The following is an 18,103-nucleotide window of genomic DNA, read 5'->3' on the forward strand; positions in this document are numbered from 1 at the left end:
TAGCGGGCCGCCTTCACTGAGCAAATGACACTGGAGCCATGAGGGGCTGCTCTGTGGAACCAGACCCAGACAGGACCTGAGCCCAGGATCTGTATGTTGGGTTACGGCTCATGAGGGTTCTCTGGGATCCTCAGTACAGCAAAGACATGGAGCTGTTGGAGTAAACCAGCCATGGAGATGCTCCAAGGGCTGGAGTCCCTCTGCTCTGGAGCCAGGCTAGGAGAGCTGGGGGTGTTCACCTGGAGAAGAGAAGGATCCAGGGAGATCTCAGAGCCCCTTCCAGAGCCTAAAGGGGCTCCAGGAGAGCTGGAGAGGGACTTGGGACAAGGGATGGAGGGACAGAACAAGGGGGAATGGCTTCAAACTGGAAAAGGGGAGATTTGAGTGGGATATTGGGAGGGAATTCCTCCCTGTGAGGGTGAGGAGGCCCTGGCAGAGGTTTCCCAGAGAAGCTGTGGTTGCCCCATCCCTGGCAGCGTCCAACATCCAGTTGGATGGGGCTTGGAGGAACCTGGAATAGTGGAAGGTTATCCAACATCCAGTTGGGTGGGGCTTGGAGGAACCTGGAATAGTGGAAGGTGTCCCTGCCCAAGGGATGAGCTTTAAGGTTAATTCCAATACCAGCCATTCTTGGGTTTTGTGACCTTTAACGCGATGTGACTTATAAAGTGATTTCTGACAGAAACCCTATGGAAGAGATGAAATCCCAAGGTGAGGTGTGTAAGTTCCAGTGGCGATGCTGTTGTCTGCTCAACATGAAATATCTCAGTCTTCCCCCAAAAGGAGGGGACTGAGGTGCAATGGACTTCCCCTGCAGCCACCCAGGGGTGGAGTGGATGGATCTGGGGTGACCCTGAGCCCCCTCCACTCTATAAATGCCATTTTGGCTGCACCCCCTCATGAATCCCTCTATTCTGAAGGACCACACATCCGAGCATACAACGCCTGGGTCCCTCACTTCAGTAGGGACATTGAGGGGCTGGAGCGTGTCCAGGGAAGGGAATGGAGCTGGGGAAGGGGCTGGAGCACCAGGAGAGGCTGAGGGAGCTGGGAAAGGGGCTCAGCCTGGAGAAAAGGAGGCTCAGGGGGGACCTTGTGGCTCTGCACAACTCCCTGACAGGAGGGGGCCAGGGGGGTGATCGGGCTCTGCTCCCAGGGAACAAGGGACAGACAAGGGGACATAGCCTTAAGCTGCCCCAGAGAAGATTTAGTTTGGACATTTTATTAGGAAGAATTTCTTCACGGAAGGGATGATGTCCAGGAACTTCCACCTGAACATGATGAAGAGTTTCCTTCCTGTGCAGTGACCAAGCACTGAACAGGTTGACCAGAGAGAGTGTGGAGAGTCTCTCACTGGAGATATTCCAGAACCATCTGGACACAATCCTGTGCCACGTCGTCTGGGATGACTCTGCTTGAGCACAGGCGTTGGACCAGATGACCCACTTTGGTCACTTCCAAATTGACCAGTTCTGTGATTCTGTGCTTAGACATTGGATGGGGCTGCCCAGGGAGGTGGTGGAGTCCCCATCCTGGAGGTGTCCAAGGAACGCCTGGATGTGACACTCAGTGCTCTGGTCTGGTGACAAGGTAGTGACGGGTCACAGGTTAGATTCGGTGATCCTGGAGGTCTTTTCCAACCTAATTAATTCCGTGATTCATCCAGCCTGCTTCGCTCCCAGGCTAGGGGCAGTGGGAAGAACTACAGCTCCCACAGCGCACCGCGGCGACCCGCCGGGAGTGAAGGGGGCGGTGCGGGCGCCGTGCCCGCCGCGAGGCGAAAGCCGGTCAGGGACGAGGGAGCCGGGAAGGCTGGAGCGGCAGGATGGGGGATTCCAAAGTGAAGGTGGCGGTGCGTGTCCGCCCCATGAACCGGCGAGGTGAGATCCTCCCCCTTCCCCAGCATCCCCCTCCTCTGTCCTTCCCGGGAGCGGCGCGGGCCGGGGGTGCCGGTCCTTGGGGACAGGTGTCCACCGGGACAGGTGTGCCTCAGTGCGGGTGAATCGGTGCGTGTCCGTGTGTGCTTAATTATTTATCACGAATAAACACACCCTGGATAGGCACAGGCGGGTGTGTGGCCGCAGCCGCGCTGTGCTCGCCCCCCTCTCCTGATATCCCTTTTCCTAAACCTGCCTGGGTTTATGGCTTTATTTTTGCCGTGCCCGCTCCCCGGGGGAGCAGCTCTCTCCACACCTCTTGCACCTGCTTTACAGCCGGTTCCTGCTGGGACAATGCTTCCTTCTTCCTGCTTTGCGGTTTTGGGGGAAAATGCCTCTTTTTCTGCATTTTGCCCTGTGCTAATTCACCCCGCTGCTCTCCGACCCCTCGGTGCTTGAGCGGGACGCTGTTAACCAGATGACAGCGACACAAGGGCAAAAACAAGCAAGAAAATACAGAAGAGGAAGCGAGAATTGACAAGAGAATTTTTTTGTTGTTGTTTTTTGGGTTGTTGGTGGTTTTTTTTCCCCCCCTCAACGAAACTTGCCTAAGGGTTATGTTAATCAGACCGTGGTCTGGGCAGCTGTTTAAATGTTTATTACTTGTCTTAATTAGAAAAACTTGCTCTGGATGATGAGGAAGTGAGTATGAAAAGGCAGCTTCAGCCAAGGAATAGGAAGGTGAAGAAGGCAGAAATCCAAGAAATGTGTTGGGTGGCTTTTTTTTTCATCCCACATTCTCACAGGAGTATGCCAATAACTCCTTTTGGGGAAAGGGAATCCAGTGAAGTCAGTTCAGTAGTTGAAGCAAAAAAAAAAGGAGGGAGAGGGGAAGCCCTTTATCGTCTACATGATCTGACATAAAATATCTTTTTTATTCCTTTCTGTAAAAAAGAAAAAGGGTTAAAGTATTGAACACAGTGATTCTACACCTTGTAAAATGTCAGCAGGGGAATGTTCACTGAGTTCACAAGAGCTCCTGAGTCCCACTTCCAGAACAAGAGATGGAGTTGATGCCTTTACAATCTGGTGGTTTAGGGAAATCGAGGATATTCTGACCAAAAGCTGCATTTTGTTAAACTTCAGGTGTCAGCTCTCAAAACCGAGGAGGATCCATCCTTACAGAGAATTGCTTGGAGGAGATGGAGTGGCAGTGTGGAGGAGTTGGTGGGAGCTGGGAGAGGAGCTGAGAGGTTGTGCCTGGTGTCAGTGACAGACTTGGGCTTTCCTCTTGCTCATGTCCCTTTCCTGACATAGGTCATTTCCTTGGCTCTGCCCCAGACGTCTCCTGACTGCTTGGTGTTCCTCACCCCCGGGATTAGACAATAATTCAGGTTGGAAGGGACCTCTGGAGCACGTCAAATGAGATGAGGTTGCACAGGGCCTCTCTCAGTGAAGTTCGGAATCTCCAGGGGTGACTAATGCACCTCTCCCTCCCACATATACCCTACATCTGTTCAGCCCTGAGTTTGTCCACATGTCCCTTTCCAGCCAGGAACTGTGGGGAAGCAGTGGGGGAAGTAAAGGAATCTGGAGGAAATCTAGATTGTATCTAGTTATTCTCTTTCATGGAATATTCTGAGTTGGAAGGGACCCATAAATCTAAGTTCTGTTTGTCTTTTATTTTGTATATACTTTATAATGTTATGGAGAGGGTGACTCCTGTCAGGAGGCTCATCCAGGCGTGAGGGACATTTGAGTATCAATCCTTGATGCTCATCAGAGAGAAGGGGGGTCTGAACCCCCTGCTCTTGGCAGTTTGCAGCTATTAAACATCCTGTTATTTTTGAGTGATACCCAAATCCATTTAGGTCTAGCCTAGAAGATCCATGTCATTTTCTCCCTCAAACAAAATGTCCTGGAAGTGGGTTTTTTTTTTCCCAGCAGATTATTTGTCACAGTCCAGATGTTTTGGTCAGGCCTAAACAACTGATACCTCCGTGTGGTATTTCTGATGTACCTAGAATTTATAGAAACAAACAGTGATATCAAGGCTGCAATTTTTCTTACCTATTTATTGTTAAATTTAAGAATTTGTGCCACTGATTTTCTGGAGAGTCATCCATTTGTAAGACTTCCGTGGACTGGCTTTTTTTTATTAGGCTTTGAGGCAAGAGGCAGCTTTCCTGGAAGCTCTTTCATATACATTTTGTTCTGAGCAGTATTTGTGTGGGGTTCTGGGGCTTTGGACCTGAAGCAAGTATTTGTTTTCTTCAGGATCACGAGTAATGTTCTTTCCTTCCCTCTGCACCGAAGGGCTTAACATTGCAAACCTGTCAGTTGGCTGAGACTGTGCAAAGTTAAGCTTTGAAATATTCTCAGTGTTTACGTGTGGTGGTGGTGGTTGTCTTTGGTGTTTGAGTTATGAATTTCTTAAGGCGAGGGTTTATTAGGTTAATAAAAGTGGTGCGCTTAACTGTTAGGAGTTTTTACAGCTCATAAAAGCATAATGGGTTCCTTGCCTGCCTGTGGAAGGGATTTGTGTATCAAATAATTGGTTATTTATAGCGGTCGCATTTCAAGGTGTTTGGATTGAGGGTCCTGCTTCATTCTTATGCAGAGTGGTAATCCATAAACTCGGTTTATAGCACTCATTTTTAGTGAGGGGAAGCATTTCTAATTGTGCTTGGGTTTGGGGTTTTTTGCATCCAGGCTACTTTATTTTGCATCTTGCTTCAAATTAGACCTCAATTCCTACAAAGCCTGTGTGGAAGCTTTGCTTTTATAAAAATGCTGCTGCGTCCACACGTTCGCAGTGCCACGTCTGAAGTTGGAGGCTCTGCTGGGTGGCAACAGAGGCGTCTTTTTTTACATCCCTTCTACTTTGCAAACTGGGATCTCGATTAACAGGCTTTTATGAATTAAATAATTCAGTATTGTTTTGTTAGATAAGGCTCCTGGTCTTTTATTTTCTTGGCTCTGTAATTCACTAAAGTATTTCCTAGTGCACTGTGTTATTCAAATGGGGGTTTGATAACAATCAGGAAGTTCTTCTGCTGTTTTATTTAAGAGCTGTGGTGGATTTCCTTTCATGAGTGTCGTGTTTGACTTCTCTTAGCAGATATTCATCATATTTCAGGTAAATGCAAATCTCAAGCCATACCACGAAGCAAAGCAAATGACAGCTGAAGGCTTTTTAATTAAGATTTTTCTGACTGAATGCTTTGTTTTCAGGTGATGTTTGGGTACAGGCAGTACATTAGTATATTCAAGTCATTGTTTTTTCTTGTGCTTTTGGATCAGTTCAGTGCAGTGTTAATTAACGCTGATAAAAGTTGTTCTATTTTAAAAGAAAGCAACTTATGCTCAAGGATATGGCTGATGACACTTAAGCCAGACCAAACTGCTACGTCTCACTTGGGTCAATACTTTTTAAACAAGATAGGCAGGAAAACAACTGCCTGTATTCTGGCGATGCTGCTGGATTAAACTGCTCTAGAATTGTAGTGTAACACCTACAGCTCCAGTTTAAATACCTGGATTGCCTGTAAATACCCATTCAGGTATCTGTGGATATACATATTTATCCAGACTATCAGTGTCCAAACAGGGATCTTCTCATGCTTTGATGGTGAAGGTTCTGTTTCCCATGCTTGTAAGGAAGGAATTTGCTTTTGTGTCTGTACAAGCTTCTGATCACTGTGTCGGGTGGTAATTTTATGTCCTCCAACCCTTTTTGGAGAAGGTTTCATTTCCAGCCACTTGAAATGTTTTCGGGGTTTGAGGTGAGGAGCTGGGGGTTGTTCCTGTGCTCTTGTTTGTTTGTTTTCCCATGGAGATTACAACAGAGACAATTTATCTATAAATTGGAGTTTGTGCAAGCGGGTTTATAAGATTAATTGAGGTGTTAGAGGGAGTGAAGTGGCACCTCTTGTATCCTGATGGCAATGTGCAAACCACACGACTTCTCTTCACCATTGTCCTCATAATGCATGAGTGCCTGGAGTTTGGAATGTTTCCTGGTGATGGTTGATAAGCTATAAAATAGTGTTTGGGCTGGGAGCAGGCTTAACCTTGAGATAAGGTGCCAAATGGGTAAAGGATGCAGTTAATGTTTCATCTTGTGAGGCAATCGTATTTTAAGAGCTCCTAAGGTGCTACAGCCTTACTCCCCACAGCCAGAGACTCCCAGACATCCAACGTGGGTGCCACAAAGGAATTTTAGTGCTAATTGCACCTTCGGAGCTCCAAGGGCAGGGGGAGGTTCCCATCCTGCTCTGGTTTCAGGTTGGCTGCTCCCCCTGAAGATCAGATACACTTGGAATAGCTCTGCCTGGGCTTTTGGGTGCTTGGTGGCAGAGCAAACTCTCTTGCATTTCATGCCTGTTGACTCCAGAGTGTTGAACTTCCTCAGAGCTTGCCGGAGTCCCCCACTCTGATTTATTTGCTCAGTTCCCACGAGCCAAGCGGTGTTTGCAGCAGCAGAGTTGGCCGAGAGAAAGGTCCATGTCCAGATACATGAAGTACCTTCACTAAAGCTGTCTGGGGAACTCTTTCCTTGCAGAAAATGAAGCAGCAAAGGATAGAACACGGGTTTTCCTAGCGTTTGGACAACATGGAATTAACGTGAGAGGGCACCTTGCCTGTTCCATGTGCTCATGAGTTTGAGTTGACTTTCCCCTGACAGACAAGCTCTGATATCATTGTGTCCCCTTCCAGATGCACTCGTACATATTTAATGACCTTTAATCGCTGCAAACTGAAAATTTCATGACTTACATTTGAGCAGTTCATACAACAGAGAGGCTTGAAAGATACCTTCATGTTGGTAGATGTAAATTACAAGTCAAATTACTGTATTTTAGTCAGAATTTATCATCACTATGTCTCATAACCAGTTCCCTAAAAGTGTTTTTACACTCTTTTTTGCATATAAGCCCTTAACATTATCGTGTAGATGGAAGTTATTTACACGTTCACTCATCTCCTCATTTAGTTTTGCCTTTATTTGTGTTGGCTCCTATGTAGCAAAGGGCAAAGAGAAAAGTCACTCTTGGGAAACAGATATTGGCAGGGAAACTTGAGGACTTGTTGTCTTTGAACTGGCTTTTGCATTTCTGTGTCAAACAAAAAAACAACAGAAAACCTCAAACAACAGCCTGTCATTTTTTTTAGTTGGCTCTTAATTGATTTGTGTGATAAATAAATATTTTAAAGTTACTGTTTAAATATTTCTCAGTGTTTTTGCCACTTGCTTTTCCAGATCAAGAAAGGTAGGAGAAACCAACTACAATTTCTTCTCCAATACAACTTGACGGCTCAGGCCACAACATTCCAGGTCTAACCTCCAAGGGAATGTTAATCTCCTGAAAATCTACTGGCAATTTAAAATATAAAATTTCTATCGTCTGTCTTTACAGGAGATTATTTGAGCTTTTGTATTTGGGGCCAATTTTGGCTTATGAGCTTAGGAGAGGCACTTTAAACCTTTCACATTTTATTTGTTATACTTCAGTTGGTTTTTCCAGCTTTTGTGAAGCTCTACAAGGCCAGTTGTTCTGGTTCCCAGTAACTCTATAGAGCTGGAGGCCCATCTCCAAAGGGTCCTGAGGTGTCACTGAAAGTACAGCTGCCCTAAATCTGGTTAGTGGGACCAGGAGGAATCTGCTGACAACTTTTATTTGAACTGTGTTGTAACACCAGGCTCATGTCTCTGTTTCAGTGGGATTCAGGATCAAATGGTATTTGAAAAGGCTGGAACATTGTCAGCCTTCATAAACTTAATTTCTTAAATTGAGATCTAGTGGAAAAATTTACATGGAAATCAAAGCTCTTGATTAAGTGGGAAGTGCTTTCCCTTAATTCATAGAATGGTTTGGGTTGCAAGGGACTTTAGAACTCATCCCATTCCATCCCCTGCCATGGGCAGGGACACCTTCTGCTAGCCCACGTTGCTCCAGCCTGGCCTTGGACACTTCCAGGGATCCAGGGGCAGCCACAGCTTCCCTGGGCAACCTGGGCTGGGTCCTCACTGCCCTCAAATGGAACAATTCCTTCCCAATATCCCATCTACCCCTGTCTTCTGGCAGTGGGAAGCCATTCCCTGTGTCCTGTCCCTCCAGGTCTTTGTCCCAAGTCCCTCTCCAGCTCTCTTGTAGCACATTTAGGCACTGGAAGGCTGCTGTCACTTTATACACTCTGAAAAAATAGGGAATGTAAAGGGGCAAGTATGGAGGGTCACATAATTTAAGACAGGTCTTTATCTACCCTGGCTGTGGTACTAAAAGGTCTTATGATGCCATGCCCCTCCCCCTCAGTCATGAATTTAAAACCTTGCAGACCCCCCTTATTTACTGTATCATTGTTCATTTTAAGATTGTTTCAAGCTGCCCTGCAAAAGCCATCTCTTAGGATCACTTTGTTTGGTTCTGAAATGCAGTGACCCTTAAGTGGGATGGTTTTTGGGGTCGTGGCTGAGGAAGCTGCAGTGTCAGCACGTGGCAGTTCAGGTGTTTTTGTTGTGCCACTCGAGGCAGCCACTAGAGCTGGGTACAACATTATCAGACGTCTGTTGTCAGTAGTCGCAGCCAATCCATGAAAACAGTTCCCTACCTGATCTGTAAGCAAAGACACAAATTTCCCAGAGGTGAAAACATCCAGTGTTTCCCAAAATACGTCTCTCCCTTTCCTCCAGGATTCACACACACTCCTTGTCTCTGCCCCAAACCTGATTAGTACATTTTCAAGTGGCATCTTTGCCAGTGTTTCCTAACTCTGTTCTGGAAAATCTGCTGGGGGGAGTTTATTTATCAGCCACATGACTGCTGTTACAGAGGGATTGGAAATTCCTACCTGTGGTGGGAATGGACCAGTGCCTGCTGAATCCACCATTCCTGGCAGTGCTAGGCTGCTCCTGGCTTCGCTTTTTCAGCTGTCTCTTGCTTGCTGACTTTTCCACCCTGTTTGAAACACACTGAAATTCTTAGTGAAAAAGCCCAAAGTGTATGTGGGGAGTAGGAGTGATTTTTACAACACCCACAAGGCTTTTATCAAAGGTGTAGTAGTAATTTGGGATTGACACAAGCATGGTTTCAGCTAAGATCTGCATTGAATCCCAGTTTTAGTCAAGTCTTGTGAGGAGCTGAAAAATCATGGGAAAGGGGAAGGAGAGTGGCTTCCTTCAACCCCCACCTTCCAGTTTCACAAGTAAAATAAAAACTCATCCAAGGAACTCTCTGTGAGTAGCTTGGACACAACAATTATTCTTACACTCAGCCCAGCTTTGCTTAACACGTCTACAGCTGTGAAATGTAAATGTGGAGAAGTGACTCAGATACGTGTTACCCTCTTATTATGGATGTCACAGCTCTCTTACTCTGAAGCTGTGAAAGAGATTTTCGTTCCCTGCAATAAATGGTTCTTGATGTTGAGAGTTTGAGTTTTAATTCTTCAAAGAGCAATTAGCTGATTAGTTTCTGATTTGATAAAGCAAATGAGTAGTTGATTGTGTTTTCTTGGTAATTTCCTTTCTTGGAAGGTAGAAGCAGGTTAGCAGTAATAATAGGTGAGATTTTCTTTTTGTTTAAGGTGCAAAGATTGGGATAAATCTCCAAAGTCTGACAGCGAGCCACTTCTGTCATCTTTTAATTTCATCTTTAATTTCTAAATTTCATGCTGCCTGAAAAAAAACACACCTGAATAGTTGAAGAAAATAATACCAAACTTTGACAAGTGAGTCCTTACTACAGGACAAATTAAGTGGGATGTTTGGATGTGCATCCTCATGATCTTATCTTGGTGCATCCTAATTTTGCTTGTTGTTCAGGAGCAGCAAGTACCCAGCTCACCTGGGAGACACTGAAACTAGTAAAAGTAAGGGTGGAGTCCTGGTGTGATCATATCCGAAAGAGCAGGCAGATAATTTGACTAGAAGGCCAACCTGCTTTAATGATATTAAAAACTTAATGAGGTGGAAATGATGATGATATAAGTTTCAGTAGTGGCTAAGATTCATCTCTCAGTGTACTGGAAGCATTAAAGGATTCAGAAATCTGTCAAGGAATGTAATGGAGCCAGAATTTGAAGAAGGTGAATGATGTGCTGTTCAAACAGGATTTAAAGTGTTTCTTCAGCCGAAAGGAGAGTTGCCATGTGAGCCTTTGGCTAAGGTAACTTGGATAAGCAGCCTTAAGGCTGTCTGGATCCAGACCCAGCTTAGAGGCTCAGTATAACTGTTTCTCAGGGGTTTATTTCATGTGACACCATGAACTGGTGGAGCAATTCATCTCTGCTGGGACAAGGTTTCTCCCAGCTCCTTTCTTCCCTCTGCACAGGTCTCCCGTCCTGTTTGCATGGCCAAGGTTTCAGTGGGGATGGAGCTTTCCATAGGGTCTGGATACATCTGTGTTCCATGTTGGGTTTTCTGCTGTTGAAGTAACGCGAGGTGACTTACAGAGGATCTTCTGAGCATGGTAGTGTCAGAAGGTGAGCAACAGGCACAGGAGGGAAGGACTGGGACCTCTCTGCTTGGCAATGGCTGCTAGTTTGGCTCACCACATCTTCCAAAACCGTGCAGCACACCAAGGTGAGGGGTTTTAATGTTATCTGTGAGAGGTGATAATCAGACAAGGTGTGTTGCACGGGACAAACTGGCTTTGAATCTTTTTTCCTGCAAGGACATTGGACTTTCAGGGAGTCTCTTATCCTGCCTGTGTGCTCTCTTAAGGATATTTCACAAAGAGAGGTTTAATGAACTGGGCAGTCATGGATGCAAAGCCTGCCATGGGCGTTCTCTCTCAAGAGCTGCACTAAAAAAATGTGACGGAGACCATGCTGCTTGCAGACCTTGTGCTTTGCATGAGGCAGGTAAAACCCTTCTTCAGGAGCTGGGAAAAGCAGGTCACTGCAGTACAGAGTGTTAATCACTAACCGGCCAGACCGAGATAAAGTGCCTTGTCGGATATGGGACGTATGGAGAACGTGGTTTCATCTAAGCAAGCATGTGTTGCATATTAATAATAGGTAAATTGGCTTTCAGGGTGTGGGGAGAAATTAAAATAAACACTGGCTTCTGGAACTCGTCTGGCTCTTCCTCCTGCAAAAGCACAGTGTAATAACAGAGGAGCGGTTTTGCTCAGGAAGATTTCAGTTTCATGTGACTGCCTGCTTTGGCCAGTGATCTTGAGCTTTGCGTTTCTTTGCTGCGTGTCAGGTAGCGAAAGGCTGTAACATTTCTTTCCAAAAATGCCCGTGGAAGAACCTCCCTCTTACTATGTCACTTACCAGGAGCAAGAAGTCTGCAAGGTGCTGTGCAATGAAGATCTGTGGTCCCTGTCTGAGAGATTTCCAGTCTGAGTTTATAAGGTGCTGTGAGGTGAAAGAGCAAGTACAGGTGACTGAGAAGGAAAGAGCAGAGATGAAGGAGGATGAGGATTATAATTAACATGATTAGACACGAGCGTATTTGGGTGATTCAGCTGAGGTGCTGTACCCTGTGTGGGGTTGTTCAGCGTAGCCCCTCGTCATCCTGGCGTGGGAGGGTGTGAACAGTGTGTCATGGCCATTGGAATCAGCACTTGGGAGCACTTTCCAGGGCCACTGTCACCATGCAGGGACATGCTTGTGTCCAGGCCCCGTGTCCTGCATGTCTGTAGCAGTGACTCCGGGTGCAGGCTGTGTGCTTTATCCCATACCTAACTCTGTTTGTCACTGGGTGGATACTTTGGACTGCTGTCAGTGTTATCTGAAGCTTTTTATTTTGCTTTCCCCACCTCTACGGCCGAGAATTCTCACACACTCCAAATATCCTCATTACTCATAGTCCACATCCCACTGCTTAGCGTCAATTGGCAGAGCTGGACTTCCCGGGAGCCTGTGGGGGAAGGACAAACCCTTTTCTACATGCTTGCACCTAAATTATTTTTGATGGGACTTGAATTTCTGCGAGCAGGTGCCCCAGGACTGACAGCTGGCACCATATCACAGCAGTGGCCGGGGAAAATGCGCTGCAGATGGCAGGGCCAGCTTTCCCTGTGAGCCTGTGAGGCATTGAGGGAGCAATAAGAAGAGCTGTCAAAGTGGTACCAAGCCTAAATGGTTCCTTTCCCCCAGAAGAAATTTCATACTGCCCTTGTATATGCTGATTGTCCTTCAGTGAAACCCAAGTGCTTTTTCTTGCTTTGAAAAGAGTGCTTGCTTTAAAGCTGGACAGGATCCATCCCATCAGAATATCCCTAGAAGTGGAATTTGGCAAAAGTCCTGTTTCTATTCTCTAGCTGATGGGTGGCTGTCAGACTGCATGAATAAATTTGGTGTCTGGAGGAAGTAATGGTGTATATAATCCCAGTGCTTTAGGAGCAGCACTTGACACTCTCTCATTTCTTTATAGAGCTTGATCTGCATACAAAATGTGTGGTGGATGTGGATGCAAACAAGGTTATTCTTCACCCCATAAACACCAACCTTTCAAAAGGAGATGGCAGGTAAGATTTTTGAATTGGGTAGGTCAGATTGCATAAATGAAATATGAGTCTAACAAGTAGGAAATGTAGGCCTTGATAGAAGGTTTTTCGGTTCAAAAATTACATATATCCTTTCCACAGTGTAATTGCCATCATCCATAAAATAAGGCTGATTTTTACCTCGCTGGGAAGTTGCTTGGAAAACCTTGTACATATTCTTCCTGCTTTCAATAACATGTTAGTGCTTAATGTGTCCATGAACATTCATTTTTTTCTTGCGTGCTGCTATGGGACAGGAGAAATTTAACTCTGCAAAACAATTTGAGCGGGGCACAGTTTGTCATTTTGGAATGAAATTAATTTTCACAGTTGTTTTCTTATAATGGGTCATGGTGTGAGAAGGGGAATGGGAACATTCTGGAGAGATGTAACTCTAGGAGTTTCTCGACAGTGGGGCATTCCATGCGTCAAAAACCTGTGGAGAGGTGGCTGAGGGTAGGGACCAGTTTGTGTCGGAACTGGCATTAATCTATTAAATTACTGTGAAACTGAAAAGTCATGCAATAAGTGGTAGAGTTAAGCTTGTGACTATTTCATTTACTGCTTGATGCAAGGGGAGGAAATGAAAAAATATATGCGTGAAACAAAATAATGGTGCAGGAAAAGGCAAAACCTGTTGCTGGATGTCTGCAGTCAATCCTCTGTTTCCTGGGGGGGAAAAAGGAAGAGGTCTTAAGGGTAACAGAAAGGAGAAAAATTCAGTTAAACACATTACAAAACAGAGTTTTGTTTAAATTTTTCATGTGAAGCTGAGCTGTGTATCAGGGGTCAGTATTCATTAACTGCTCTCTGATAATTTAAACTCCTCAAACCCAAGTGGTAGTAAATGGACAAGCGAAGAGATCATCAGGTGCAATATTTACCTTCCATTGTTAGTAGCTGAAAGATTTATTACAGACGGTGGGACTGGAGCTTTAATAAGTTGCTTAAAACCAAACAGGCTGTGTGTGGGGGGGTGTTTTTGTTTGTATCAATATCCTCCTCCTCCTCCAGGAACATGTGCATTGTTCAGCTGCCAAAACCCTACGTTGATTTGAGCCTCGAAAACTGCTAAAAATGGCAGGAAATTGAGATTCTCAGAAGCTGAGTCGGCCACAGCTGGATTAAAAATGTAACTCATGGTTTCTCTAAAACATGGCAATGAAATGCATGGTTTCTAGTCCCTAAAATGTGTTTAAAAACGTTCATGGGGCAGCCACACATCATGCAAATCGTGTCCCTTGGCAGGGGAGGGCTGGCTTGGCAGTGGCTTGAGGTCCCAGCCAAGGTGGTGAGCTCAGTGTGAGAATCCAGCACCGGAGCGAAGAATGCTTCATTTGCATCCTCACAAATACCCACTGCTAATCTAAGCAGGAAGCATACGAAATTTACATGGGGTGATTTAATAGAAGAGAGGAAAGTGGAGGCCCATTAACTGCACTGAGGGTTTGCCTGCACACGGTGAGACAACAGATCCCAAAAACACAAGTTAGAGCGGTAAGGGTTTGGAACAGGGTCCTTTTGGAACAGGTCACACCCTTGAGAGGCTGCTGCTGAATTGTCTTGGCTTCTGCAGCTCCATCAGAGGAGTCTTAAAAATCAGCTCAAGGAAAAGGTTAGTCTTAGCTGCAGTTTTTCTAAGTCTGGAGGTTAATTTATGCCCAGGTTCTGCTTCCGTTTCCAAATCCACCATCAACTACTTCGCCTTCTGTTACAAAATCAATTCCTTTGGATTTCAGACTTTTCTGGTGTCTCAAGTGAGCTGAAGGAATTCTGGCAAACCTTTTAACTGAACAGGGAAAAGAGAAGTAAATAATATTGTAAATACACAGTTCAGGTGCTTGCAAAGCAGGGCAAGTTTGAAAACCTCCAGAGCTTTGCTGCATTTCTCATTGAGATGCCAGGGCAAATTTAGGAACTGGGAAAAGAATTTTGGAAACAGAACTCTGTGCTGTCACATCCCCACTTGTCGTGACTCAGCTGTGCTCTGGCAGGGAGTGACATTTGGAAAAACAACCCATGACTTTTGGATTTACGCATTTTTTCCCCACTTCCATCCTCTCTGGGAGAAACCAAGCCTGGGAGATTGGGAGATGTAAATAAATCCCCCAACTTGAGGTATGTGGGACCTGACTGTTGGATGTGGCAAGCTGTGTCCATGTAATTGCCACTGAAATGTTGTCAGGTGTTCAGAAAAATGTAGCTGTTTGAAATTTGACATTAAAAAATAAGGAATGTTTTGAAAATCTGGGTGATGACTGATGGACCTCACTTTTTCTTGAGTATATTACTTACACATTCCTCTAGAGACTTGAGGATTAATAAGTACATGTAAAACAGTTGCTCTTAAAAAAAGTCTCTTTTCACATGGCTGAAAAAAATCTGGTATTCTCCTGTTATTCCTTAACCAAGAAATGACCTTTCCTGAGCTGGAGAGAGAGGCAGCAGTTATTTTATTGAGCAATCCTTAATGGTGTTGTGCAGGTTTCAGTAACTTGATCACGTACAAAAGATCAATTTTAAAATCCATGGGATGACCTCCAGGCTGGGCAGGCTTTGCTATTAACCTTGGGCTGTTGCGGGGGGTGGGTTTGGTTGAGTGGCGGCTTCCTGTGTTAAAATTAAAATTATACCATGTGGAAATGCTCACCCTTTTCTTTAGCTGCCTTCACAAAATTAATTGTGACAGAGCTTTGAGTTTCTGTCACAAATTTCCCCAAATGACCTCTGTAAATCAAAATCTCCCCTCAAGGATGTGTGAAGCTCCAGGGATTCGCTGTGGATGGATAATACCATTAGCATGACTTGTCCCCTCCTTTGTTTGCCTTCCTGAGCTGTCTGCTCCCTCTGCTCTCCCTGTTGCAAAGGTCAAGGCTGAAGTTTCTTTATCAACTCGGGATTTACTCTGTGCCGCAAAGATTACTCACAGCATTCTTACTCGGTGGCTGGGGCTTGGAAGAGGGTGTGAACTCATTGTAGGTGAAGTGAATAGATAAATCCTGGGCAACAATTGGAATGTTTATGGGAATTAATTTTTTGGAAAATCTCCAAATTGACTCTAATTATTCCAGGCTCCTTTATAGCCTTTTTTTTTTTTTCTTTTAACTATCGATTTGCTTGTGGTGTAATTTTACATTTCCCAAGCAAGACTTATTAAGAAGATTTAATTTTTTTTTGACAGGTCAGACAAAGGAGGTTTATGCTGTCTTGCAGACATCACTGTAATTGATGTGTAACTGATATGAGCTCAGAGATCAGTGGTGTATCAGTCTGGCACAGCCCTGTGAATCAGCAGTGATACTTGTAAAGCAAAGCATTCATTAAATCTGCCCAGCAAACCACCTTCGAGCCTTTTTATTAAGAGAAAATGCTTAAAAATGAAACAAGTGCTGACTTCACTGTACTTTTGTTGCAGTTTGTGGTTTCTAGCTGCTTTCCCTCTTGTTTTGCAGAACAGAGAGATTCCAAAGACTGGCGCAGGGTAAAAACCTCTTCCAAGGAATGAGTGCAGCTAACTGGAGCTGACAAGTGTGTTAAACCAGGCTGGGTTTTTCCTTTTCAGCTATTGTAATGTCTTTATAATTAGTGCTTTGTAGTAGATAATTCAGTAATTGAGGATCTTTATAAAGATTTGCTTTTAAGGTATCTATTTCTGGATTTAAACCAGTTTATTTTTCTGTGCTCGCACAGACGCTTTTTTTGCTCATCCAGTTGTGGCGCTTACACTCAATTTGGTTGTTTTTAAGGAGATCTGGAAATTGAGAAGGGGTGTGTGTTATTATCTTAGGCTTGAGGATTTTTGCAGCCTTGCAGCAGCTGAGCTCAGTGATTTCTGCTTTGATGAGGAACTCGGTGAAGCCCAAGTATATTTTACATAGGCAAGAATATTTTTAGAGGATTCTTCTGCCATTCCAATTCCTGCTTTCTTTCTGAGACATCTGACAGTCCTAAAGAAGGTCATGAGGAGATGGGGCTTGGAGCAACCTGGGATGGTGGAAAATGTCCTTGCCCATGGCAGGGGGTTGGAATGGGACGAGCTTTAAGGTCCTTCCAACCCAAACTATGATTCAAGTGGGTAATAAATTGCTGGTTTCATGTGGATGATGGACTTCAGGCAATGGTTGGGTTAAAATGAACAGACCAGCGTGTTAAAACTCCTTGAGTTTGTCTTTGGACTGAAGTTTCTTTCTTCTTACAAAGCTGAAGAAGCTTTTAATCCTTTTGAAGAAATGAAGATTAGGGCAAATTCAGACAGAATCCTGGCAAAGACTTAGGTACTGAAAAAATGCTACCAGAAAAGAAGTATTGGGGTCTCACAGACTAAGCAACATTAGTCCACTCATTTTGAAGGGTTAAGTGCAAAGTGCAGGAATGGTAACAAAACACACGTGACTTTAAATTTGAAAACAAACAGTTTGATTGCTAAAAACTGTAATAGGGTGTTCTTGCAGGCCCACGCAAGCTCCCTGTGCTCTCTGTTAGCCAGGAATCCCATGCTGCTGAGGCAGGAGCATGTGGAGAGGCAGGATAAGCTCCTGCTTGGCACAGCCTGAGCAGTTACACAATGTTGGCTCTGCCCAGAGCAAGGTGAAGCCGCCTTTCACCTGCCTGGGGTGTGTGGGTGACTGCTTAGTGTGACTCCAGAACTCCACTTAAAGCTGCTAAAAGCTGGAAATAAGCCATGACTTAGCAGCTCTTGCTGTGGGGGAGTGTTAGAGACCTTCAGCTCCCTGGATCATAATGGGAAATGCTAATTTTAGTGTGGAAGTGCCTTAGTAGTGAGGTGGCAAAACTGCACATAAATCGATTTCTTGTGCAGAAATTACAGATAAGGGAGTGTGTTCATTGGGATGAATGTACAATGAGTGGAAAAACATTAATTTTAAATTAAAAAATATCTCAGTGATGCAACAAAGTATATATATCATATTTCAGTGAGCTATACAAGGAATACATGTGGAATGATAAGCAGAAATCCCAGTTAAAGAAAGGCTTGTCAAAAATTGAACACGTCATGATCCTGTTTATCTTTGTTTTATATCTTAGAATTTTTGCAAACTGACATCCATTTGCATCACTCAGAGAGTCAAGATGCCTAGAGAGGAAATGCTGACAGGATTATATAGGTGCTCCTGTATATGCAGATATGTATGAACTGGAAAAGCTGACTGGTAGGAGTAACCAGGGAAAACTTGACTTTTAAAAAATAACTTGTGGCAGCAGGAGCACGTCAGGGTGCAGACTTCACTTCCACCCTGGGAAAGGACATGCTTGATCAGAAAAGGAGGCAAATATATGAAGGCATTGCTATTTATGGAACTAATCTGCAGAGCTCCATGCTCCCACGAAAAGAGGCAATTACTAGTAGATAGTCATGGAAAAATGCCCACATTTTCTTGAAAATCACCCAGGATCCTGCCTGATGTTAGGCAAGAACCACTTGGAGAGCTGTCTCATCTCAGGCATCTGTGTCCCCAGCTGTTCCTGCATTTGACTGAGGAGTCTCAGCTGTTGGACACCACCAGAAATGGAATATTGGGCTCGCTGAACCATTTGCATGCTGTGGTACGGTTGCTATTTGACAGCAAAGCAATTTAGAGGGAGAAATATTATTGTCTTTGAAGATGGGTGAAAGCTAATTGCTGTGCCTTTGCTTCTCCACATCTTTCCTGGCATTGTATTAATTCCGTATAAACTGCTTGGGGTGGGGAAAATTCAGATTAGGAT

At 44.7% G+C, this 18,103-nt stretch overlaps 1 protein-coding gene across 5 annotated transcripts in view; it reads left to right on the forward strand.

Annotated features, from left to right (window-relative positions):
- Positions 1-1,781: 1,781 nt before the first annotated feature.
- The window catches only part of KIF13B (kinesin family member 13B), a 119,281-nt gene continuing 102,959 nt past the window's right edge, over positions 1,782-18,103 (forward strand). For all 5 annotated transcript variants that reach the window (XR_001860904.1, XM_017730847.1, XM_017730848.1 and 2 more), the window contains exons 1-2: positions 1,782-1,880; positions 12,265-12,358. Coding sequence is in view for 4 of the 5 variants with exons in the window: in XM_017730847.1 (XP_017586336.1) it covers positions 1,826-1,880; positions 12,265-12,358 (149 nt within the window). In the remaining variant the exon portion in view is untranslated. The remainder of the gene's footprint in view (positions 1,881-12,264; positions 12,359-18,103) is intronic.

The sequence above is a fragment of the Corvus brachyrhynchos genome, unplaced genomic scaffold (assembly GCF_000691975.1).
Source record: "Corvus brachyrhynchos isolate BGI_N302 unplaced genomic scaffold, ASM69197v1 scaffold203, whole genome shotgun sequence".
NCBI classification, from domain to species: domain Eukaryota; kingdom Metazoa; phylum Chordata; class Aves; order Passeriformes; family Corvidae; genus Corvus; species Corvus brachyrhynchos.